General features: G+C 36.9%; 1 protein-coding gene across 7 annotated transcripts in view; it reads right to left on the bottom strand.

Moving 5' to 3' along the window:
* The window catches only part of SMARCA2 (SWI/SNF related, matrix associated, actin dependent regulator of chromatin, subfamily a, member 2), a 131,368-nt gene that overhangs the window by 67,309 nt on the left and 36,722 nt on the right, over positions 1-27,337 (bottom strand). For 6 of the 7 annotated variants that reach the window (XM_061477781.1, XM_061477780.1, XM_061477777.1 and 3 more), the window contains 17 exons: positions 23,506-23,632; positions 22,097-22,270; positions 21,699-21,872; positions 20,878-21,048; positions 18,704-18,757; positions 17,083-17,213; positions 16,840-16,900; positions 14,322-14,422; positions 13,871-14,018; positions 10,817-10,980; positions 8,993-9,059; positions 8,344-8,454; positions 6,618-6,860; positions 6,203-6,316; positions 4,040-4,147; positions 1,539-1,625; positions 494-540 (listed from right to left, as the gene is read on the bottom strand). In XM_061477781.1, the coding sequence (XP_061333765.1) occupies positions 494-540; positions 1,539-1,625; positions 4,040-4,147; positions 6,203-6,316; positions 6,618-6,860; positions 8,344-8,454; positions 8,993-9,059; positions 10,817-10,980; positions 13,871-14,018; positions 14,322-14,422; positions 16,840-16,900; positions 17,083-17,213; positions 18,704-18,757; positions 20,878-21,048; positions 21,699-21,872; positions 22,097-22,270; positions 23,506-23,632 (2,082 nt within the window). Of the gene's footprint in view, positions 1-493; positions 541-1,538; positions 1,626-4,039; positions 4,148-6,202; positions 6,317-6,617; positions 6,861-8,343; positions 8,455-8,992; positions 9,060-10,816; positions 10,981-13,870; positions 14,019-14,321; positions 14,423-16,839; positions 16,901-17,082; positions 17,214-18,703; positions 18,758-20,877; positions 21,049-21,698; positions 21,873-22,096; positions 22,271-23,505; positions 23,633-26,753; positions 27,106-27,337 lie in introns of those variants that run through there. The other variant, XM_061477783.1, reaches the window with a different exon arrangement.

Here is a 27,337-nt window from a genome sequence, read left to right as displayed (position 1 = left end):
TGCCTTGCACTAGATGATCTCCAGAGGTCCCATCCAGCCCTGACAATTCTGTGATTTCTAGGCAGGTGCATACAGAAATGCCAAGAAAAAAAATTTACATTTGTTTCATTTCAAATAATGGGAGAAATGCTACTTTAATTCAGAATAAAGATTGTAAAGATGGAAAATCAGAAGACAAAAGTCACAAGAAAGAGAAGAAAATTCCAACTGCTGTCTCTGAAGAGTCATTTCCAATGAATTTCAGATGTTACCTAAGCTATTTCAAAATAAGGATATGGGATACGTGAGTATCTCTGCATGTCTTCCTGAAAGAGATGGAGGCTTATAAAAAGCTCATGTAACACCGCTAGTACTGTTATCTTTTGCTTTAGATATGTGCCTCTTCCCTTCCATAAACTGCTTGAACTTGTTAGCATGTACCTTCCAGAAAAAGAATGTGATACATTAGTTCCAATACAACAACATGAATAGGAAGAAAAAATGAAGGAATTACCCATTGATGACACCATTTGAGTAGCCTAAATGTTCAGCAAAGGACTCCTGCAGAGTTATAAGCAATAAACAGATTATTACAAACTAAACAGTAACACAAAATTATACATTCTTACATAAGCTGATTAAATATATGAGCATTAGGGTTTGAGTTTCTTTATGGTTATACTCTTTGAATCCACCTTGCAGCAAGTGTTCTGCTTTATGTCTTCTTTAGCTGCTATTACTTGAAATTTATGGTTTGCAGAAGTAACTTCTGCCAGCGTACATTCTACCAGATTACAAATACAGCAGAACCTAATTAATTCATACTAATTACTGGAAGAGCCAAATTACTCAATTTAATTAATTAGCATACAAGAAAGCAAAGAATGAAAACGACAATAATACATCACAGTAGGTACTTAATTATTCATTCATAAATGTATCTATATTCCAAATATTTATGCCAGTTTCTGTCTTTCCAGATATATTATTATATTTATGTACTTTGGGTCCTAATGAGAGATGCTACTTAGATAGGCTGAAAAAACAGGGTGGATAGAATAGGACAATCCTGGTTGATATTTGGAAAAGATTAGCAGCCTGCTACTTATAAGTTTCTTAGACATAATACTTTGAACTAGTGTCTCTAGATTGCATATTAGGTCTAGGTAGAGATTAAGTTGCTCTGGAACATCTTAAATTAAAAAACAAAAAAACAAAAAAACCCCAACCCAAACAAGCAAACACAGAAAACTACCAGAAAAAAACCAAACAAAAAAAAAAAAACCCACCAAACCACCACTTCATTTTTTTAAGACACTGCCTCCACAACATTAAATGCTTTAAAGCTAGACTTCAGGTCATCAATAAAAACCTGGTGGTCGGTCCATTTATTTCTGAAAATGGACCATACTGATCGTGGTTTTCAAATGCTTTCTTTTCAGCAGAAATAAGGTGGACAGAGATGTCTTTTCCCATACACATAAGCTTCAACAGCAGTTTGCTATTATGTTAGCCATCTGAATAAAAACAAGTCTCAAAATCAAACCTGTCAGTCTTACCTCAATATGTTGAAACATGTATGGGTGATTGCATATCTTTCTCAGTTGCATGATAGTGTTCATAAGAGTTTTTGCCCCACCTTTCCCCTATGGGTACAAACAATGCAAATTAAATGAGGCATCTAATTTCTTAGCTTATTAATGAAGCTTTTGAAAGATATTGTTAAATGCAGGCATAAAAATACTTTCACCCCAAACCTGACCACCACATCACCAATGAAAAAAACCAAAACCAAAACACAAAAAAAAACCCCCAACAACAGAAAAAACAGAAGCTACTATTCAGTTGCCTTGCTGTATAAATTATCTATCATAAGTATGCCCTGTAAGAAAAAAGAAAGACCTGGAACTAATCCGTGAACTGCATTATGTATCTACCTACAATTTTCACAATTGGAAGCAGAGCATCTGCTGTCCCGCATATTGCCGTATTGATACTGTTCATTACGAAATCTTACAAATTCTGTAAGGTCTGAACTCTCTAACAGAAATCTGCTCTAGCCAGATGATTTTCAATCTACAGCATTTCCTTCCGTCTGTTAACTGGGTTTCTCTTTCTAGGCCAAGTAAAACACAGGGCCACAGGCAGCTAAAAAGGTAGAGATAACCGAATCTTGAGTCATATTAATGTTTAACAAAATATATTCTCAAAATCTACTCTGCAGATAATCTTTTTCAGAACCAGGACAAACTTCAGGCAATAGTCAATGGTCCTAGCCTAAACTCTATGTTTAAAATCTAATTGCAAAAGGTGGATACAAGTTTGAGAACATCCCAGTGTATTAACATTGCCAAGCAGTTGTTGCTGTCAGATACCACTTTGCTTTGTTGTAATTTTATGAAAATGTAATCAGAGTGGCTGCAATATTCCAAGCTTACTGTAAGACTAATTCAGATGTATTTTAAAAACGTCAGCAAAAGGAATTTAGCCATTTCCAACAATAAAACTAGGGAAAAGTACACTATTTGATCATATCATGTACTAGTAATACTCTACTCTTTCCTAGAAAGACCAGTGAAATAAATTCCATCTAGAGCAGAGATTTTATGCTTGAAGGGGGTGCTCCACAAATCTAAAATTTGGTTTTGTTCCTTCCAAAATCCTCTCTAATTTGCTCCTAAATGCAGTTCATATTTGTTCTAAGAGTAATTTCCTAGAAATTTCCAGCTTGATAAACTCTCTGTAGTCTTATCTGGTTCCAGGCAAGAGCTGCAGAAAGACAGGATTTTTTCCTAACACAGTTCTTTGATCACTGAAGCCAAGCATTCCCAACAAGCCACCTCCCTCTGCTGACAACAGGTATCATGGATAAAAAAAGCTGATGAACCAGTTAAAGAAAAAAAAATAATCAAGAGAGGGCAGCAAGAAAGTAAAAAATTTTAAGACTCTTGGCAAGAAGGGAAGGCCAGGGAGGTGTTCAGAAGACAGCAAACAAATGTATGCTGTTTATAAAACAATAAAACAGCTTATGATCTTTGACCAGTTCAAAGGTTCTGATCTGGTGAAAGAGAAGAAAAGGATCTGGAAGAAAAGGAAGTCTGCCTGCGATACAAAATTAAATTTGTAGGACTAAAGACATCAACCCACAAAGTGATATTAAAATAAAAGAATGTAAATTAATGTTTACAGAGTATTCAAACTATTAAGATGAGTATCAACATCCAGTGATAAGAACGAGCTTTGTTTAGAGTTTGAATAAGCACCAGCAAGGAAAACAATCTCACCGCACAAAACGAGGGTAAGATAAGATACTGAGCAAAAATATCACCCATTGTACCAATAAAACCTGCCAAAGGATGGTAGAAAGACAGGATGCGATTGCACTGCATCAGTAATATACATATAACACAGTGCAAACACACTATTAAACACCAGCTGTTCTGCAGTACTTATTAAAGGTATTTCACATTTATTATAATGTGAAAAGCATATACACAAGTAGGTGATGAATGGCAACTTTTTACTCTGTACTAACTGGATCAAGTCCCATGATTACATAATCAGTATTTACTAATTCATACTCTAAATCTGACTATACAACTTTGAATCTTACTGTTCTCTTAAAAGAATTATGTCACTAACAGATCTTGCAAGTATGAATAGAAGCTGGTTAAAACAAAGCTTATACTTATCTAATTGCTCTGAAAGACAAGATTTATGACTTTCTGTAGCCAGCACAACCACAATCATAATTATCAAGTACCACACTGGATTAAACTCAGCCAAGGGAAATGCTGGTTATTTTCAAACACTGCCTGTTTGTAGAAAGGGACAGTAATTATAGTGAATACAAGTAGGATCTTTTCCTTGTGAATAGAGAGCATGAGCTGTAGTCTTTTAAAACAAAAAGCCTGACAGATGTCTAATGATGTCTGATAGATATCATTTTATCCATGACAGATATCTGCAGAAACAGCCTAGAGTTTCATAAAACAGAAATCATACTGCTAGCATATTTAATAATACATTGTTTCCCAAGTGTTTAGTCTTTCTTTCATACCTTCTTGTCTTTTTCAGAACCATCTGTGAGAAGGATTCCCTTGGCTTGCATGTGGCGGTACAGGATCTTCTGAAGCGCTGACATATCACATTTGATCACATATTCCACCTAGTATAAAAAATTCCAAGAAAACAACCATAAACACACTGACATAATAATGTCAGTAGGATCTAACTACAAGTTCTTGTTATCCTAAAACACAAAACAAAAACCTGCTAGTTTTTATCTGTACCCTACCACTATATGGTTTCACTGAGCAACGATCCAACTACAAGCACAGCAACGAATATCTCAAAAGATTACCTGTGAGAGTCACAACTACTATGAGACAGCTGGATCCTAAGAATGTAAGTGCAGAATCACTACTTTTTTTCCTCATTTTGTAATTTTTACAATTTAAACCCATAATAAAAAAATAGTTTTATATATAACACGCAATGAAAATATTTGTGTTTAATACCCTGTGGACTTTATTATATCTGTAAAGCATTATAAAAGTATCATCATTGTATACCTAGCAAATAAGCATCCTTCGTAGTGCCTACTTAGCATTACGCTTACATAGATTGCATTAGAAATACACCATTTTCTCAACATCAACTAAAAATACACTGAATTAATCAAGTACTATATGATGCCCACATTCAGCTGGACTTCTTATTGAGCTTTGTAAAACTTTTATTTAGTAAAACATTTTTTGACTGTGCACTATCTTTAAATCCAGCAATACAAAGACTTCATACCCCAGTTTAATCCATTTTTTATTACTCCATTTCCAGATTAAAGTCACTATGTTTTTAATAAGTTATGTAAAATAAAGCGAGTCACATAATAAAGCCGAAGTAATGGCTAGAAGTCTTTCTAGTAGTGACTAAAAGAAAAAAATGTAAGCTTCCTAATGTTTAATAAATAAATGGAATAAAAATTATCTTTTTTTTTTTTTTTTATTCTCAGAAAGACAGGAGGAGGAACTCCTCAAAGAAAAATGAGTATTTCTTCAATGGCTTCTTTACCAAGATTTGTAAGATCCCATGAAACTTATTAGCAGGCTCCGGTCAAGAAGTTCAGTCCTCACGGTTGAACTAATTCCTTTTTTTCGTAAAGAAGATGGTGAAAACAAAACCAAACACGGTCCTCTGAGTACCAGTGTGGATGAAACTTCTACATCTCCCTCCTCCAACATCTACTAATGGATTTATGAAATACAGTGGCTCTAACTGGCAGAAATTTAAATAGAAATAAGTATTTCAGTAATATTTTTAAATTTAAATACGTTTCATTCTCAAACAAATACTTCTAAGGATACTGAAAATCTGACATTTGAAGGAACAGAGTCACAACAGTAACAGTGTTCACAACATTATAAAGATGAGAAAGAAATTTTAAAAGGGCCTTTCCTTTGAGTACTGTCACTAAGCATCTACACAGAGCTCTTCATTCATTCAGCCTATGTGAGTCAGTTCACAGTACAATTCAAAAAAATTTTACTTAGGTGGAATTTAAACTGGGTTTTAGCCCAGTTGACCTAAGCAGCAAATTTTCCCCAGCACATCCTCACATTTGCTTTTTTATTTAGTTGTTATTATTACTCTGGTAAAGGCAAATGGGAAAAGCAATGCAGGATAGCAAAGAAGGACAGGGTGAGACAAAATCAGTTGCCCAGAGACAAAAACAATGACCTTTCAAATCAGAAGAATGTTCTGAATTAAAAAGCCATTGGTTAAAAAAATAATTGTGCAACTTCAATTAATGTAGGACCAAATTCTGCATGCTTTATAAAACACAGGAGTCCTTTATGAACTTCAGTGAACTGGCTAAGGTAGCAAAGGTTCCACCTGGTGTAGGGAGGATGGGACAGGACAGAATCTAATCCTCTGTGTATGGCTGACTGACTCACAACGTGCAAATACATATTATGGAAATAAGTCATATGTGTCATACGGATGACTACGAACAGAATTACAGTTGGCAAGACTGGTGAGGAATCCTGAGAACGTTAAAATTTCAGGTGTTCAGGCCTCCCCAGCGGTCAACTTTTCAACAAAGAAACCATGGCAGTAACAGATGCTAAAGAAATTGTCATCTGTAAAATAAATCTGAAAAACAAACATTAAATAATGCTTAAAAAAATACTAAATCCCTTCCACAACTCTCATTGCAAACCTTTTCTGGCAGTTGAGATTCAACTTCTTTCTTCAACCTTCTCAGCAAGAAGGGTCGGAGCACTTTGTGGAGACGACGGATGATCAGAATAGTCTCTTCCTCATTTAAGTCCACCTATAGAAGTTTATAAAAGTCACTACAAGGCAACTCAGTGTATCAGAAAATGTCTTCTCTCACATGAAAGGTTAAATATGGGCCATAGTTACTTGCATGTTACAAACAGATTCTGAGTCAAAAAGGACAGTGACATTAAAATTTTCTGGCGTTATAATAAAGGTAGCTTTTGGTTATGTTAATTCCCTAAGTACCAGGGAGAGTTCAAACACTAATCCTTCTGTATAAGCTCCTTTCTGTTTTCATCAAAGTGTTCTGTTTCTGATGTTGAAGAAAAAAAAACAACAAACTGCCACAGTACCCTTTCTCCAGTCATAGCAAATGGAGCGTTGAACCACTGTTCAAAGGTGCTGCAGCTCTTGAAAATGGTTGGAAGGAGGAAATTGAGAAGGGCCCAAAGTTCAGGCAATTTGTTCTGCAATGGAGTCCCAGTCAGCAGTATTCTCCTAGGGGCCACATAGTGAGTATTCAAGACCTGAGTCAGTTTGCAGTGATGGTTCTTCATTCGATGGCCTTCATCTACTATCATGTATTTCCATCGAATCTGCAAGAAAAAGAAGAAAATTTGGCAAAGTCAGAGCAGGTCAGTCTTCATCAAATTCCTCTCACCACGTACAGAACAGAAATATTTCAAGTCTGAGACATTAGTCATTCTCATTTCTGAGAAAAGCCAAATCAAGCATTAGCCAAGTACCAGTGGCCTTGCAAGCTGCAAAAACAGAAACAAACACTAGACATATTGAATCTGATGCTGAATTCCAACTTGAATTGCAACAGCAAACAGCAGATTCCTCCTGCTTCTGGGAAAGAGATTAGAGTGACTGTCTCTTCAAGGCCAGAATATGTTTTACAGAGGAAGAAAGCAATCACATGAACTCCAAATAAACTTGCCTGTAACAAGAACCTCACAGGATAAAAAAGCATTTCAAAGTAACTCCTTACAAAACAACCCTGAACTTTGTTTTGCATTCAGCTAAGTATTTTGTTCTTACTCAAGGACAAAGAACCATAATTACAATTCTCCCATCTCAGTTACTGGATCTTCAAATAATGTTTCTGCTTCTTAATGCAAAAACTTAAATGCAATCACAGCAGATGTTGAGAGTTGTTTCAAGCTCTCCGCTGGTACTACAACATGGGCAGTCAACCTGCCACACTGACCATATGACTAGGAAGGTCTCAGTTTGTACTTTCATAGGTGTGAAATAACTGCATTTCTCAGGACAGGCTGAACAGCATAGTGCTTGTCCTTGCTATCTGTTACCAAGGCAAAAATTAGACGGGAAGACAAACTCTACAGTCTCAAACTGTTCTCAAGTGTTCAGAATTATGCTAAGAAAATACACTGCCTTTGTATCAGAAAAAAAAAGTGATCTAAACAAGCAGTATGTAATAGAATGAAATAAAGTGAAAATTAAAAACAAAGGGACAGTAGGTCGATGTGGTTTCTCCATACAGCAAAATACTTTTGTGTAGTACATGAAATAGGCTTAAAGTAATTTTCTAATGAATTCATTACATTTGAGGCACACCTGTTGATGTTTAGTGAGCCTTTAAGAACTGGGCCAGTAAAGAGTCTGGATACTGAATTCATGATACAAGTAACTATTTAATTGTTTGGGTAAAGTGACCACATAGCTGGAAAGGCTCTAATAAGATTGAGTTTCAGGTTGGAATCACTGGAAAAATATTAGTCAGGACTGCAGATTAGGTTAAATGTCATTAAACAGAAGGGAGAAAAGTAATGTTTTTCTACAGACACACAGGTATACAGCACTGACAGACCTGCACAATGGAATTTGTCTCCCAGCCACATTGAGGAAAATCCTGGTGTTTATAAGGAGAAAAGCTGTGACTGAGAAGTCAATTAATAAACAGAGAAATGGAAAAGTAAATGAAAGATTTAACTTCCACTGAAAGGCAGAACAACAACTCAAGATTTCCCTGGAAAACAAAAATGTGTTTTGTATTATGTACCATCTAACGGTGTCTTGAAGGTCTTGCTGTTAAGAGATGACAATCATTACCTTAGCAAGGATATGTTTGTCCTTTATTATGTACTCATAAGTGGTTAAGAGAACATTAAATTTTCCACTTCGAAGCTGAGGAACAAGTGAACGGCGCATTGCAGGTGTGCCCTAAAAGAAAGAGAAGCGAGTAGTTACTCTTTTAATGAAGAAAGTAGGTTTTTATGAATTAGCAGACATAGAACAATCACATGAACCTGTAATCCTACAGTACTAAAACCAGTATATCAATTCATTCTGGGCTTTTTCAGGGTGCCTTCCCTAAATGTTTGCTAGACTGTAAAGCTCTGTTCATGGGGCACTAGAGACATGTAGCTAGCAATCTAGTCTCCTTACAAACTGTTTGACCATACCACTACTACAGTAGCTAAACAGCAAAGTATTCAGTGATGTATAAAAGGTGAAGTAGCTTTCATTTTTATTACCCCCACCAGAAGTCTTGCAATGTGATAATTACAATTTTATTCTGCACTTCACTATATGAAAGTAATTACCGTTCATTATTCTTAGTATGATTAACTCACTACTTATTAACTGATACACATGACAAAATTTCATAAGCAGTTTAGAAATGCATGCAGAGACAGAGGAAACTATGGCTCTATTCCCATTCCTTCAACAATATAATCATATGAAAAGCAAATCAAACCTTGTAAGATATCTTCACCACAGACGGAGCCCATTTGTCAAATTCGTATGTCCAATTTGATAAAGTCCTATTATAGACATTATAGAGAAAAAGTAATATATTTAATCATTTGCAAGTCAAACTTTATAAATGTTTCTAAGTGACTGCCAACTTTTCAACATATTTCACATAGTCAACCCCCATAATTAACAGTATATTAAAAAAAAAAATCACTTTATATACTGTAATAAAATGAAAGTATCTCTGAGAAGGGAATAAACAAAAAAAAAAGTGTGAAACCCTCTTTCAGCTCGTCTTTAGGAACCTCTTTGAAAACAATTCAGAGTAATATTTTATATGTATCTTTGTATATTGGAGCCTATTAAGGGTAAGAAAGATAACCCTGAGCAAAAAAATAGATTTGTAAGTTATTTTATACTGCTTATCATCCAGCAACTGACATTACAACTTTTCAAATAGTCTGAAGTTAGTAACAAGCGTTCATCAGTCTTCTATCTGAACAGAACTACTTATAGCGCCACCTAGTGCTACTATGCAGGTCTCTTTTTGCACTCCCTTTCTGCTGTTTGATCACAACAATTATGATTTTATGGCTAAGCTAGGTGCTATCATGATATAGCAGCAAAAAAAAAAAAACCCTTGAGGTGTGTTGGTTGCTTGCTTATTTTCTTCCTTACTGGACCTGTGATGGCAGCATTACTAGGTATTAAGAAAAGGCAGGGAATTAAAATGTACAGGAGAATGAAATTTCAGCTCCTTTCTTTTAGAAACATAAAAAAAAAAATCATTACAGAGTACTTAAATCTGATTTTACTGTGCCCATACAAAATCTGTCATTAATGACACTTTCCCTTTATTTTTAACTGTGTTTTATTTTATAGCTCTTCTCGCAGCCTTTTTTTTTTCATACTAGAACTCATCATTTAGTTTCATACAATTAGGCACAGCTGTGGTATTTATGTTAGTCAGTTAGTTATTACTGCAGCACAGCCAAAACAGAGGATACCTCAAAAGAAATCAAAAGAGATGGCCACGAATGAAACTTAACTCAATCCTAACATATTTGCATGTTTAGGAAATATGGGGGACAAATTATATAATGAAAGCCCCTCATTCAAATCACACAGAAAAATAAGCAAACAATTCTTTAATATCTTACATCAGTTTTACAATGCCTGACAGTTTTTATGCAAACCACAGCTCTCCAAATCACTAAAACCCATACCTCAGCTTTGCAGGAAGAAAAATGCATTAGAGGAGATGTATAAAACAAGCATCATCTTGGAAAGCTAAGTAAAAGCGAAAGCGGGCAGCACAGTAAACAACTCTAACCTGGACATCTGACTGAAGTGTGAGAGTACCACTCCTCAAGGCTACATCCAGAGCTAGTTATACATAAAAGATACTCCAGTGTCATTAAAGCATGATTACTTTATATCAGATGGGCACCATTTGTTGAAAGAATTAAGCGACAAATTTTTAGCAGCACAAAGGGCGAAAGGACAACTACATGCATGTAATATTAAAGAAACACTGGCTCCCTCTTGTGGCCTCAGAGTGAATTACAGTAAATTCACTACGTTTGCCAGAAGAGTCGAGAGTGAAACTAATGGCAAAAAAAAGGTGCTTTACCACCTTTCTGGTCACCTTTTTTAATGTCAGGCAATTAACTGGGAAGAAATGATCAAGAAAACACTGAATACATGCTATGTGTAATCCCACCGTGCTCCTCATATTGTCATTACATGAAAAACAAGTGTGTCTTCCAAATAAACCAGCACACAATGCTTAGAACAGTCTCTTAGAAAGAGACCCTTTACTTACGAAAGGGGAACAATGATGAGATATGGGCCGTTGAGTCTTTTGTGCTCCATCAGGTAAGTGATGAGTGCAATAGTCTGTATTGTTTTTCCTAGTCCCATTTCATCAGCTAAAATTCCATTCAGATTGTTATTATAGAGTGAAACCATCCATTCCAGTCCCTGGAGCTGAAATCAAGAACAATAGTTTCAGTTATTTAAAGCCCACACAAATATTTAACAACAGACAAAGACTTCAGAATATATTAACCACAACAATAACCAAGATTCTGAAGTCCCTGTCTATTTAGATGCTGGATTTCCTGTATTAATACTATATGCACAGGAACCCCTGCTCATCTTAGCACCTTCTCCCCACAAAAAAAAAAAAACAAACCACCAAAAAAACAACAAACAACAAAACAGGGTAAATTTCTGGTAATGTATGCTACACAGAAATCTGTTTCGCAGAGCCCATAATAAGAGATCAAATCTCATGCATAGAGTTTTTTTTGCACTGCATACAAAGCAACACAGTCACTCCCACTTAAGGTGGATAAATACTTAACATTGCAGGATTTTGTTCTTCTATTTCAACACTGTCAAACATTAAACTTTCTGTGTAAATTTCATGCCATTTGCCTGTGTCACCAAACCCACCAAGTCTGCAAACCATGTACACCTCACACTTGCCAACTGCAACACTAGTATGTTAAAGGTCTTTCAGCCCACATCCATATAGCGTCGCTATCCATACCTTCACATGTCAGATTAGGCCCCTTTGTCAAGTTATACCTGGTACATAAACTCCTAGAGCTGGAAGGAAGCTAGATTACTGTAGCTAAGAAATGTCTACATAACAGAGTTGCTAAAAGCAACTGACTCAGGTTATTCCCTTGTCACACAGACTTCCACATGTGTGTGTATTACATTACTCAGGCAAGCTTCTAAGATCCAATCTTTTAGTGTGTCTCATGCATGGAGAGAGAAGTAAATGAAAAGCCCTGATGAAGTTCAGAGAGAAAACAGTACGTACTTGAAGAAACCTTCTGTTGTCCCTGTGAGAGGATATTCAAACCACTGTTTCCAATTTACTGGCTTTAGGCGCATGCTGGCTAATTTATATTTAGGTATTAAATACTCAGGCCAAGAGCTAACCAGAATTTGTTCTGCAAACCTATGTCCCATCGACAAAGCAGCTTCAGAACTGCTAACAGGAAAACTGTCTTTTCTACATCACTGAACTTTTCCTACTGACACAGCCAAAGCCAAACCTCAATGCTCCTGACACAGAGCCCCTTAGACAAGTGTGCCTTTTACCTCTTGGTACAATAACAATACAGAGCAGACACAGTAAAAAACAAATCTATGCAATCAATTGTTAAGATATCACACTGAGCAGGTTAAAGGACCTGCTCTAACTGGCAATCCCTGTGAGTATCTGTAACTCCACAGACTGAATTATTTGCATAGCAAACCACAGATCTGCATAATTTAAGAATATCTCTATGTTCCATGAGTAATTACAATTCAGAAAGTAAAGGAATTATCACAATCTTCATTTCCCATCCATAAGCACTTTAAGCCAATACGGCAAATTAGCACTGTTATACACTATGCATTTACTGTAACAAGGAAATCTTCCCAGACAATGAATCAGGATTATGCAGTGAAGAAGTCTGCTGACTACATCTGTTGACTCCACGTTTCACTGGGTACAACACACTGACAATGAGGCAGCAAAAATAAAGAGGGTGACGTAGCTGAGGAAGTGGTGTATTTCTCTATATGGTCCGATTCTATCTTGTTTTAGTCACTGCATTATCAATGACAGCAAGTTATTTAACCTCTCATGTTCAAAATAGATCCCTGAATATCATATTTTCCTCTTTTATTTTTTTTTTTTTTTTGCTGAGGGCTCACAGTGAAACACCTGGAAGTGCCAAGGATTCGTAACAGAATTCAAATTCTGTTTTACCATGAGTAGAATCAAGGGATTATTCAGTCTGGAACAGACCTCAAGCAGTCCCTAGGCCAATCCCCTGCCCAAAGCAGGTTCATCCTTGGAGCCAGGTTGCTCATGACTTTATATGGTTAGCAATCAAAAACTGCATGGGCAAAACCCCTCTGAACCCCTGCTCCACAGTGGCACTGTGCCTCTTCTGCACACCCAGTCTGAATTCACTTGTTTCATCTTTTGTTTATAGTCTTTTGCTTTCTCACCATGTCCCACAGTGAAAAGCCCAATATAAAAATACTAAAATGGTTTTAAAAGAGAAACCATCTTAACTCTTGAATTTTAAATTATTTAAACAAGCTACTATAATAGCAGTGCTGAGGAGCATAGGAAGCAGTGGCTGTAATCATAATGCGCTGCATTTAGGAAACAGTCTTCCTCCAGTTCTCTGCACACAGAAATGGATATACATCTTTATGACAACTTGGTGATTATTAGTCTTTATTTTATGTGGATGTAGAAATAAATGTTCTGCCTGCAGAAAAGACGCATATTCTTGGAGTTTCCTAGAAAGCTGCATAATAGCAGAAGCGTTGAAAATATGTACCAAGGGCATTTTCAATCATACATGCTTACGTCTAGCCTGTATCAGAATACAGAAGTTCCTGCCTACTAAATCCACTGAATGTCTGTAAAGAATGATACATCAACCTCTATAGTTCTTGTTTCCAAATTTTGCCTCTCACTGCACTGAAATACTAGGATCTCAATTACAAAATAAAATCCTAAACTTTTAAATATTGGAAGAGGAGAAATATTGTTAATCCAACACACATGAAAACTATAAGCAAAACTGAAATTCTGCATCAATAAGAAGGACAGCAAAACCAACATATTACTAGCCTGTAATGAAAAAGAAAAAAAAAGTTATGGTACAGGCAAAAGGTGATATTATTATTCAAGCAGTTGCATGAAACATTATCTATGATAGTCAACTGTCACTGCTTTGCCCATATAATCCCAAATTCTAACCTACTAGAGATCTTGTATTTCTTAACAAATTTTCAGTTTGCCACTTGAAATAGCACATTGAAATGCTGAGCATATGAGATGATTTCTCACCTGGTAATGTTTTAGAGTGCCATTAATAAGTAGAGAAGACTGCTTTTCCACTCTCTCTGTGATCGCATGAGCAACAGTGTAATAGGACTGAGACCCTCTAGCACTATACTGCATGCTATATTCATCATCCACATCTTGTTTGGCTGTCCTGGAAAGCAGGAAAAGAACTAGAGTGAATTCCCACAAACAAACAGTTTTTTTGACCACAGCTCATGTATGTATTTCTAAAGAAACAGTGTAAATCCCCAACTGTGCCAAGTACATCAGAAGGTACAAGCTACTTTATAAATAGCACACAGTTAATACCAAATGATCATGTTCCTCTTCCTGCAGACGTTAATGACAGAGAAGCTACCACAACTCACTGTAAACTAGAGCAAGCTAATGTTGGGAAATGCCACTGTAAGAAATCACAATTCCTAACAAAAACCAGCACCTAAAGAACACTCACTCAATGATTTGCTTTGCATCTTTCTCAGAAACTTCCTCGCTGTTAGGATCCAGGAGTATCTTCTCATCTGCTTCTAATCTGCTTGATTCTTCTTCATCATCCTACAGAATACAGAAAAAGAACAGGGATGCTGGGAAGTGCAACAGCTTCCTACATCATACGTTCAATTGGTATTCACATATTGGTAGCTTTCATTGGTGAACACTTCATGACAGAAACTCGAATCAAAAAGTTGGATTTACACCTACTCTACAAGAGAACTGCACTGCAGCGTAATGGAAAGATAATTTTTGACACATATTTACCAAAAGGAAGTCTTGATACTTCAAAATAAGCATTTTCTCCTTTAATGATCTTACTTTAAAAAGTGTTACTCTATCTACTGTGTTCATGGAAAGTATTTCAATACCACGTATATCACATTGCAGATGTGTAATAATTTACTAAAGCTTAAAAACCTGTCAAATACAGCTGTTTAAGACTTCTAGTTTCTTAACTTTTTCAAAACAGACCACATTTTTACTCTTCTAAAAATAACAATTAGTCTTCTGCCTACAGTTGTAATGGATAACCAAGAAACTTAAAATCTCACTTGTGAAGCTGAACAGAAGGCTACTCTGACTTCTGCAAGTGTATTCTCCTAAGAACAATTTCCCCAGCTCTAAACAATGCTGCAGCTAAAGAGACTGTGCTAAAAATGCGGGCACATCTCTTTTAACCTTCCTTCTAGAAATTAACATGTATCAGGCCCACCCATCCTTTCATCAACAGTGAAAGTCTTAAAGAACTACATTAGAAATAACTAGTCCTACAAAGGTCTACTACCTTAACATCACACAGTCCCATCAGTTTCAGTGGTCATTTGGTTCAGTAAAGACTGCTAAACTTAGGAGATATGAATTCTATACCTAGTTCTGCTACTGACAGAACATGGTTCTCTCTACTCTTCCCTCTCCCTTAGAAAGTACTTGTCTGAAAAATACTATGTAAGTATCAATACTGATTATTCACAGTATCTAATATTATGGCCTTACAGGTTTGTGATCTTTGTGTGTAAATTTAAGAGTCTTTTTAGAATTTTTGTAGTAATAATATTTAAAATGCTGACTCAAACAAGCCTACCCTGAACAGTCAGAACTTAAAATTCCTGATGTAATTCCAAATTTTAAATAAATAGAACATGTAAATGAATAACTGTGTAATTCAGAATTGCCAATAAAACCTCCAGTGTATAAACATTAAAAGATCACAAGATCATAGAATGCTAGATTTGTTTGAGTTGGAAAGGACCTTGAAGATCATCTAGTTCCAAGCCCCCTGCTATGGGCAGGGACATTTGCCACTAGACCAGGCTGCTCAAAGCCCCATCCAATCCAGCCTTGAACACTGCCAGGGATGGGGCAGCCACAGCTTCTCTGGGCAACCTGTGCCAGTGCCTCACCACTGCCAAGTTAAGAACTTCTTCATAGTACCTCTAACCTAAATCTCCCCTCTTTCAGTTTAAAGTCATTCCCCCTTGTCTTAACAATACATGCGCTTCTAAGAAGTCCCTCTCCAGATTTCTTCTAGGCCCCCTTTAGGCACTGGAAGGCTGCTCTCAGGTCTTCCCAGAGCCTTCTCTCCAGGCTGAACAAGCCCAACTCTCTCAGCCTGTCTTCATAGAAGAGGTGCTCCAGCCCTCTGATCATCTTCACGGCCTCCTCTGGACTCACTCGAACAAGTCCAAGCCTCTTGAGATGAGGCCCCCCGAGCTGGATGCAGCACTGCAGGTGGGGTCTTACCAGAGTAGAGGGAGAGAAATCGCCTCCCTTGACCTGCTGGTCACGCTCCTTTTGCTGCAGCCCAGGATATGGCTGGTTTCTGGACTGTAAGCACACACTGCTGGGTCATGTTGAGCTTCTTATCAACCAACACCCCCAACAGTCCTCCTCAGGGCTGCTCTCAATCCAGTCTCCACCCAACCTGTAGCTGCTCCTGGTACTGCCCCAACCCATGTGCATAACCTTGCACTTGGCTTTGCTGAATTTCATGAGGTTCACATTGGTCACCTCTCCAGCCTGTCAAGGTCTCTCTGGATGAATCCCTTCCCTTCAGTGTGTTGACCACATCACAGAGCTTGGTGTCACTGGCAAGCTTGCTGAGGGTGCATCACTCCCACTGTCCATGTCTGTCTAAGTCTTGGACTGATAAAGATGTTGAACAGCAGCAGTCCTAATAATGACCCTAAATACATTAACTTCATTCAGCACAAAGCCACAATACACTCTTAGTCTGGCACATAATTTTAAATAGGAACCTGCTTATACTCTGACTACTAAGTCAGAGAAAAATACTTACTTTTCCTAAACCCAGTTACCAATTAGGCATACAGCATATAGAAAGGACAACTGCTATGAACTGAAAAGAATTAACAATACACTTATTTTTCCTGATTGTATTATTCTTAAAAAAATAACCACATGAAGTACTTGGGTTTTACTGCATTACTTGTCACACTATTTTTTTTTTAGACACATACCTCCTCCTCATATTCAGATCCACTTTCATCTTCACTGTCTGACCTGGGAGCAACTTCGTAGCTGTACAAAGACAACATAAGGATCACGAATTACAGATAACAAGAGGAGGGGTTAGATTCAACAGATCGACTCAGCTTACACACAGTAAAATTAAAAGAAAGAAAAGGGAGGAACTAAGAGAAGCCCATTAAAAATATCAATTTAAGTAGAAAAACCAGCCTACTTGTATGCTAGCTACTTACCCAGGGTTCATTTCCAGCCAAGCATCCAGCTGACTTGCTTTTGGTGCTTCTGGGCCAAGAAGAACTTTGCCTGTTTCAGTATGAGTCACTTTGACTGGAAGGTCACTCATCTGACTGCTCTCATCTATGGGCTAAAATTTCAAATGTAATTTTATTCCATACAGCAACTGAATTTTATGCTTGTAATACATAATTAAAAGAACTAACAGCACCTTCAAAATGCCAGATCTGAACAAGCAGTGAAGTTTCATTATTAGAAGCCACACCTTCCCATGCAACTATCAAGCAAACACTTGAGTCACACTTTTCTGTGTGTAACGCATTTTACATGACATCCACAAATACACCACAGTATTCCAAGTAAACCAAAGACAGCAGCATGGAAAAGATTACACTACTGCTTTCTATGAAACAAGACACAAGCTATGTATGCTTATAGGAATTTAATCCTGTTACTCACACCAATGGAGATCTGTAACAAAAACCCATATATTGACCTTACGGCTTTTTCTCTTACATGGAAAAATAAGGACCTAACGATTTAGCTAACTTTTTAAGTACAGAAGACTTATTCACAGATTTATTGTCCTGACTTCTTCAACTAAGCTGATAAAGCACCTGCAAAAACAAAATCTTTTATTTATTCTGGTGCTCTAACAAAACCAGAACAGCATAATTACTCTTTCTGTTATTTCTTTGCCCTGTTTAATCACAGATTTTCTACTCTAAAAGCTTCTTGCCCTCTACTACTGCTTCTGCTGAAGAATCTTGTCCTAATATATATACGTACATACATATATATATATGACAAGAAAGAGTAATTCTAAACAGCTATGAATACAGTGACTGCCAGTGTATAAAACTTACCCCATTTCCATAAATACTAAAGCTACAGCAATATTATGTGCATTTTCCTCGTGTAAGGATTTTGCTGTAACTCCTAAACTACATCAGCAAAAATATCCCTTGCAAGTATAAAAAGACCAAAAGTAGGACAATATATACAGTATATACAACTCTAAAGTCCTCATTTAAAACCAAAATGATCACAAATATAGCATTAACAGAACAGCTCTTACTAAGGCAGCATATGCTCTGCTACTAAATGAAAAATCTTATTCAAAGAATGACATAGAAAATTTGCTTCTGAGTAAGAACTTGAAGGTGTCTTACGCCATCATAATACTATAGTCTGTTCTGTGTCAGACTATCCATGTTAATTACATGCAATGTCAACAATGTATTTTCTAAAGATGAGAAACTAGAATATATTGTGTTTACTACCTCATTTTAGAAAATAAACTGTATCTACACATGAACTGCAAGAAAACAATTTACTTTTAAGACTATAACAAAGCTGAGATGGATTCTTCAGCATACCCAGTGATACATTACTCAGCAGATTTTTCTTTTAGTCTTCACCTTTCTGATGAGAAACAGGCTAGTATAAATGTTAATCTAGATTATTTTTATTCCTGGTTATAAACGGCTCTTCTTAGAACCTTTGTGGTCATGTTTTCTTTTTAAGCTACAGCAATGACACAGAGAAGAATCACTAGAAAGTTTCAAAACAGACAAACAAACAAATAAAATAACAAAAACCACCTTCTAAAATTCATACCTCTCCATCAGGACCAAGACCAGATGCCATTCCCTCTGCATTTTCTTCAGCCTTCTACAACAAATGAGGAAGTGAAAAATATCACAGTCAGATTACAAGTATAGAGAGAGCATTTTGGACCTTGAGGTGCTTACAGATCGTGATAATACAAATAAAATAGTAACTAATTTTCATGTGACTATTTATCTCCTCTGAAGTGCTTTAATCTTTAATTTGGTATCGGAGGTGTTACCAAGCATTACAGATTGCATACTCATGCACGCATTTTTATTTTGGGTGTGTAAACAAGTTTTCCAATCTGACAACTAACTAGAAAGGGTATTTTGGGAATTCCTTGCACTGTATCTCAATTAAGTCTAGGTCACAGCTACTTAAAGTGTAAAAAAAAAAAACATATTAAAGAACCCTCGAGCTCTTAACTGGAGTAAACTAACTATTTTTCTCCCCAAGCACTACTCCCAACTAGTAAGCCAGTATCTTCCTCAAAGCCTGTCCTCATTTACCCTGTAATGAAATGTCATGATAATATGAAAAAATGAATGCTTCTGGTTCAGAACTTTCCTAAACAATGCTGAGAATGAGCCAGAAAGGACAGAATACAATTCCTGTCACAGTGTTGGGTTCGTAGTGGTACAGTACAGTTCTGTTTTGGTTACCAGTGGTTATGGATCAGACTAACAAGAACAGATGTCTTCAATTGTGTTTTATAGATAAACAACTTCAAGCATCATTAATATGTGTGATAAATTTTGATAATCCAGTTGTTTGGTTGGGACTTTTTTTGTAGTATATTTAAGGAATAGCTGCACTTCCTTATACTGAGATGATCCTTAGTATCTACTTCAGATATGTATCTGTATCCCAGAGAAAAAAGATGGACCAATCTGAAACTTTATTCTCTTAAGAATATAGGGTTCACTTGGATATTTCATAATGTGGCTCTGGCAAACACAAGAAGTACTTTTTCACCACCATCTATTTCCTCATTGCCATTTCTAAGAGAAAATCCTATGAACGCTCCTTTCATATATACTTCTGCTAAACTGATACAGAAACAAGACTGTTGAAGGAATCAGTGTTTTTCATCAGAGCAGTGTATTTACTCCACACACTCTCATTCAGGATTATCTCTACTGTGAATTCTGTACATTAAATATGATCTGCTTTCACTGGTAATTCCGTTAAGAGCCCTGCTTAAGTTACATCTTAACTTTGTTGGCAGTGGACTGTTCTGATGTTAAGAACGTACTTTCAGCAAGTACAGATGTTTTGGAGAGAAATAGGAGAAAACATGGAGCACTTTTTTTACCATTAATCTTCAGAATCACATTTTTTTCTATGCTGGTATTTATTAGCATATTTAGAGTGCTGCTTGTAAGCCATGTAAAATATAATGTTTGTATTTTTATCAGTAATCAGCAGCAGATCAGGGATGGAAAGGGATTATAAAGAGCCTCTTATCCATTCCGTAAGAGATGAAAGGTACTCAGAGGTCCCCAAAATGGCAAATCATAACTCATGATTATTTCACATATGGAATTTTATTTTTTTTTAAAAGCAGTTTTCAGTTTTTGTAAGTCCCTCTCAAAGGGTCAAATATCTCATTTGGAGAACTTTGAAAAGCCAATTAAATGTTAGGAATGCACAATGAAAAATACTACTGGCAGAAACCCCATTTACTGTAATACTCCTACCCAAGTTCTTTCTCTCCAGTTATTTCCAGTGATTCACAAAAGGAACTCAGCCAAGTGCAGAATGTGAAGGTCTAAAAAAGTTACCCTGTGTGAAACAGCTACATAACCAGACTTTTTCTATTTTCTTCATACAATGTATTACGGATCCATTGGATCCTTTTCAAATACTTTATTCCTAATTTACATGTCTGGCCCGATTTTGCCTGTAGGAAGTTTATCATCAAAACAATGTTAACAGCACCAATTTTGTAATCCTACCTCCTTCCCACATTTCTCTAGATTTAATGAGAACAAATTTCTTATGTATTTCACTGGAGAGGGAAGAGTTCCCTCAGTGTTAAGAATCTGGCAGTGTAGATGATTTTGCAGTGTAGATGCAGTGTAGATGATTGTAAGACAATTAGGTATAACTATATTTATCAACACTGAAATTGGATTTGAAAAAGAGATGGCCTAAAAATACCAGCTGTAACTACTTGCCTTCTTTCTTCTCCTTCTCTTCTTCTTCTCTTTGGCTGCTTGTGCCTGTTTATGCTCCCATACCAGGTTAGTCAAGTTAGCCACATACTCATCTGTCTGCTGCAATAGGTAGGCCAGGCGCCTATCTTTCTTTTGGTCAATTAGCTTACGGTAGCCTTCTTCATCTTCAGCCTAGCAATACAAAACAGACATCAAAAATGACAAAAATGCTTCCAAAGAAACACCAACCAACTAATGCAGTAATCATGTGTTATTTTAGCTAGGTCACTATGATCTGTGTAAGGAAAAAACTAGACGGGTAAAGAACTCATTCAATGCATAGCCTAGAGGGTCATACATTTGTGTTAATGGGTCACAGAATCATAGAATGGTTTGGGTTGGAAGCTACCTTAAAGATCATTGAGTCCCAAACCCCCTGTCATGGCCAGGGATACCTTCCACTAGACCAGGCTGCTCAAAGCCCTGTCCAACCTGGCCTTGAACATTTCCAGGGATGGGGCATCCACCACTTCTCTGGGCAACCTGTGCCAGTGCCTCACCATCCCCATAGTGAAGAACGTCTTCCTAATGTTACACAGAAATGGCTATGCTAGAATTTATAGTTCTTTCACTTACAGGTTAAAAGTGTGACATTCACTAACATCATCAGAATTACACATAATCCAGCTACAGCAGTTTTAGATTTATGCTTTTTTTTGCACAACAGATGTTTAATTCTGCAAAAGCAATACATGGGTGTGACTAAGACTGTATATAACATACTAAAAGGAAACAATACATAATTTCAGCTAAAATAACCATATTCCTTCTCTACTCCTTACCATTAGTCTCCTCATTCTTTCCTTCTCAATTCTCTCGGTTTCTTTCTTCTGCTCACGCTCAGTGTTGGCATGCCAAGTTGCCACAGCTTTAGAAAGTTTCTGAATTTTCCCAGCAACTGATCGGTGGTACTCTTTAAAATCTTTAGCATGCTGCAATATGCTATTCAGGTATTCCTAGAAAGAGAAACAAGTCAGTGCAGACACTTGGACAAAGCACAGGATTTGAAATAGGGAATACAGAAGTTTTAATCTGTTTTCCAATTGCTTACCACATGATTTGGAGGTGGATTTTAATACTAGAACCTCCAAAGGTAAACGAAGTATTTAATAGAGAAGACATACACAGCAAAGTAAGCTGCATTTCCGCCATGGGGTAAACAGCTAGTAAGTTAAAATACCTGATGCTTTTGCCTACGCTTCCTCTCCTGCTCTATCTTCTGCTGTTTCTCAAGCTTTTCCGTCATCCTGGCCTCCCTCAAAGTCTGACGCTTGCTTCGTTTGTAAGCTTTGGAATTCAGGGCTGTTTCCAGTGTTGTGTCACGTCGCATACAAGCTACCACCTCTTGTCTTAGCTACCAGTAGGAAAAAACAAACACTTTTTAAATAAAAAGATCATTTTTAATATATGAACAACTTTAAACACTGGTTTGGAAGAATGAAACAGTAAAAGTCCAGAAGATGTCCCAACCTCCTCTTCCATTTATACTGCAGTTCTGAAAAGATCTAGCATCTATACAGTTGCAGCAGCTATGTCTGCCTCTCTAAACAAATCTTAGTTGCCACATTATGGCCAAAATTGTTAATCACTCTCAATCATCATTTCTTCCTTGTTTACAAGATGCTGCAAATGACTATCTTGCTACAATGAAAGGGGCTTGCCAAAATGTTACACCATTGAAGTAAAACACAAATGAACAACATACATGCTTACTACAGCTGGACCTGAACACAGCTGACAACTCATTTCAGTGCCAGCTGCACAGGAGAAAACAGGAAGAAGTTATGGGAACACTGGAACAGTATTTCTACAGTCTCAGCAGTACAGCTGGGAGAGCCTGCTGCTTTTCATCTGATCTCTGACAAAACTTTATCACAAAAGTGTGCCAAGAGTAAAGGGAAGGAAAGACTTGGACACCATCGTACAACTACTGCCAAGGCTTCTGTCAGGAAGTATTTTTCTTGACCTGCCAAATCACTTCTTTGTTCTTCCAAACTAGCTGGAAAAACCAATGGCAAGAGGCCTGTAAGAGTCTGGCAGTGTGGGTTCTTTTCTGAAATTCATTTGCTGATACATGTACTCAAGATCCAATTTATATCTTAGTTATGATCTTGTTACACATAATTTTCAAAGTGCGTGCCACAGTGGAAATCCTGAAAACAGACCACAGAGAAATACCACAATAGCACTAACATAAAAGTCTTCCTAAAACAAGGGACCCATGATAAATACAGAGTATGCCCAGACAGAGGTGTCTATTGAAATCTGTGCTGAAAATCAGCTTGCAGCATGTCCAGCTCTCATTTTGTCTTTGCATCAATGCCATGTCCATTATCAAAGACACAGTTCTATGGTTACACTTTAGCCTGGAAGATAAAGCAGGAAGCAAAAAGAACACTTACACTTTTTTTTTTTAACAAAACAGAATAAAATCTAAGTTAAATATTTCTGTGACTTGCTTGTCGGTCAAGTTTGCTATCATGCTTAGGTTCAGTGCTGCTGCAAAGCCTCTTGCCAGTTTACCCTCTACTACACAAACACATTACTATGCGACTTCTATGAGAACTTTCCTGAAGCAAAAGGTATTACCTGGCGCTGGAAATTCAGTAACCTAAGTGCCTTCAACTCCACTGTAGCTTTGGTTCGCAGATCAGGGGGCAGAGAACCAGGCAAGTTCTCCAGTTCCTGGATTCTGTGAGCAATTCGAGCCTGAAGCCTAAGTAAACAGAAAACTGGGTTAAGACATCAGGAGAAATCTGTAAGCAGTTATCAAAATCATAAAGTAAAAATAAACAATTTAGCTTAGGTGTTTATGTGGCTTTTACTAACTGTTTCTGAACTAACAAGCTTTTCCAGAGATGACATTAGGTATTCTTTTCCATTTCGAAAATAAATTGTCAAATACTGAAAATTCCCCTTAGCCCTTCTTTTAGCTAAAAGCATATGAGTGAAAAGAAACTTGGGAACTTTATTTTACTCATTCTATACAGGATTCTGCTTTCAAGCTTCTTTGATGGGTATTGTTTTATACACAGTGTAGTCAGTGATGGCACAGACAAAACTTTCCTTCATATCTGGAATTCTACTTATTTTATTGAAAAATGAAAGATTTATTAGTAAAGTATTCACACTTACATAGCTGTTTATATTTCACTCTTCCTTTACAAGCTCCTTTTGCATTCATTTGCAAATTCAAGAGAGAAAGAGAGAACAATGGACAAGCCCAACAGTTTTTGTGGGTTTATTTACAAGTAAGTACTTCTGTGAACTGCAAATTTTGCCAAGGCCCTAAAATAACAGACCCTCAAATTGCAAGTCATCCAAAAACTGCCTCTAAGTTCAAGTGTACCAATGCCCTCCATCTCTCAAATGCTTTAGGAAAACAAACAAAGAAAATAAACAAACTCCTCCCCCCCCCAAAAAAAAAAAACAAACCAAAACCAAACCAAACACACATGCATTCCCCCAAACCAGAGTGTCCTCTCTCTCCCAAAATCAAAAACCTAAAGGCCCACAAAGAGGAAGTTATCTCCCTACACTGCACAACTTTCAGTTTTTATTTTTTCTTTACTTCACAAAGCACAAAACATCAGGAAAAGGTGTATACTGTTTTTTTTCCTGCAATGAGGACTTTGGAACTGCCATGCTGGAAGAAAGCAAGCACTTTCTTAAAGACCTTCTGTGCATACAGGGATCATTCTTCCCTGGCCCTTTTGCCCCCTACCATCACTCCAAGTATTAGCACAGTGACATAAACTCCCATACACTCAGCATGTCAGCCTCACAGCTGGAAAGTAGATCACACATTAGGCAAAATGGCTGCACCCAATATACGGAGTCAGAACAAATCAAAGTACTAGTATCTCACTGCATGCATCATGACTACATATAATCTTAAAGGCAACTGTAATCACTTCTACAGTTATTCCTTCCTAAAACTCCTAAACTTCCTACAAGTATGTTTTGTGGGTTTGTTTTTTTTTAATATATATATTGCCAGAAGACTTTTGAAGTTCCTGGAACAAGGAGGTATTCCTGCATTACTGCAGAGAACTAAGTTACTGTACTTCAGAGAGCAAAGAACCGAAGCAGAATTAGGTCTGGGTTTTTATACAGACTGCAAAGTAAAGCAAGGGTTACTTCCCAGTATAAGAAAGTTCCATTAAAAGCTACAGGTACTTGTCCAGGTCCAGCTACTTGAAGTGTTTCTCACCATAGCAACCTTCTAGTCTTTAAAGAGTAATAATGCCTGCAGTTTGTTGGACTTTTGCTCTCTTCATGGAAAAATAACAGTAGCTATTAGGTAAACAGAATCCAAAGAAAAAAGGTCTCCTATATGCTTTTTACAAGCACTTGAAGGATATAATCTCATCATTTTGAGGATATATTCAATTAATCTATGCAGTTCAGCAATTTATCTTCCTCCATCTAGAAAGTGGCTAGTGCATCTACATAGAGACCTCCTTGCAAAACAAGTGATGTACGTCTCCTATGTTTATGCTTGTATTTAAACCCGTCTGGCATGGATGCCATGCAATAAGCCATGAAGAGAAATAAGAAGAGACTTTGCAGATAACAGAAAGAAACCCCGGACAACTACAGGACACCAGCAAGTGTATTTTCTTTAATTAGCAACAAAAAGGTGGAAAAAGCCCTTACACATAATAGAACAACTTCAAATTACAAACATTATTAGTTTTAAGAGATCTATTCAGTGAAATTAAAAAGCAACACTTTATTTTAAAGAAAGTGTTAAGGAGAGTTTTACAAAGGCACAGTATGAATTTTTCATTCTGGTCAGATTTCAAGGAACACAGAAAGTTTAACAGCTCTCCACATATGAATAATTTAAACTTCTTATATTGATAAGAATTTTAAATATCTAAGTTTCTTTTTATCTACCTTTAGTCACCCAGAGATTAACACCAATTAGTATATAATCTTAAATCAACATAGGCTGCAGACTGTTTCTTGGCACAACCATGTGAATTTGACAGCAACATTAACTGTCCATTTTCTTTCTCTTTTTTAATATACGCTGGAGCCTTTTTTGTAATCACATTAAGGCTTTTCAGTGAGAATAAGCAGGCTGCTACTGTTTCATTAGACTCAAATGTTTTTCATATCCTGCAATATATTAATAGGTGTATTACTGCTTCTTCTTCTGTATTGGTCTATTTAACATGTGGTTAATGAATAGGAGCACTGTACTGTACTTCTAATTGCCTATTTGATGCATTGGAACAAATTACGTAATTTACTAGTATCCAGGAAAGCAAAAAAGAATTGCTATCACTGAAAAAAAAGTCATTTCGTAACAGCAAAAGTAAAGTATTTCACATTTACAATATTGTCCTGTGTGTAAAACACGGTCTAATACATAAATCATGTACATGAACCATTAAGAAACAGAAATACCTATGCAGTAACACTCTCCCCTGAAAGCCTGCCACGCCCTTGAGAAGTGTGTATTTAAGAGATGTGGCCCAACAGCTTGGCAATTAACTTTTTATCCTGTAGCTCATGAGTTAGCACTAAATTACTGTCTTCCCATCGGCACACTTCACACCTTTAATCCAGAAACCCATGTTCGAGGTCACTGTCATAGTTTAAACCTGGCCAGCAACTAAACACTGTTCAGCTGCTCACTCACTCTCCCCCCAGGCCCAGTGGGATGGGGGAACAATCAGAAGGGTAAAAGTGAGAAAAACTTGTGGGCGAGATAAAAACAGTTTATTTTTTTTTTTTTTCATTACTATGAGGAAAAGAGAGAAAAAAATAGAGAGGAAAATAAAACCTAAGAAAGATAAGTAATGCAAATGAAAACAAATGCTTACCACCAACTGAACGATGCTCAGCCAGTCCCCAAGAAGGGTGCCCCTGCCCATATCCCCCCACTTTTATTGCTGAGCATGATGATGCCATATGGTCTGGAACATCTCGTTGGTCAGTCGAGGTCTGCTGTCCTGGCTGAGTCCCCTCCCAGTTTTTGTGCACCCCTAACCTACTCACTGGGTGCCTGACAAACAGAAAGGGCCTTGACTCCATGTGAGCACTGCTCACTAATAACGAAAACATCCCTGTATTATCAGCCCTGTTCTGAGTAAATCCAAAACATCACCCATACAATCTACTATGATTGTATCTAGCCAAAAGCAATGGAATCACTGAGTGAACCTTATCTGACATCTTCAAAAACTCCTAAATTAATGAGATTCAAAGCTCACACTTCCCCTCAATAAGGCAGCGTACTGAAATTTTACCTTTTGGGTCTATTTGTATGTTTGAAGTATCAATCCCTAAAATACCTATGTGATAATCCTGTCTTTTCATGAAAATGAGAGATTTAAACAGTTTTCTAAGTATTTCAAAGTATAACAGCCCTTTATTAAAAGTTAAACTACTGAGAGATCTCAAGAGA

Source organism: Pezoporus flaviventris, unplaced genomic scaffold, assembly GCF_033815535.1.
Source record: "Pezoporus flaviventris isolate CSIRO_AGI_PZ_B2104156 unplaced genomic scaffold, CSIRO_AGI_Pfla_v1 ptg000108l, whole genome shotgun sequence".
Classification (NCBI taxonomy): domain Eukaryota; kingdom Metazoa; phylum Chordata; class Aves; order Psittaciformes; family Psittacidae; genus Pezoporus; species Pezoporus flaviventris.
The sequence above is the reverse complement of the archived record's forward strand: the minus strand, read 5'-3'. Positions and strand labels throughout refer to the sequence as shown.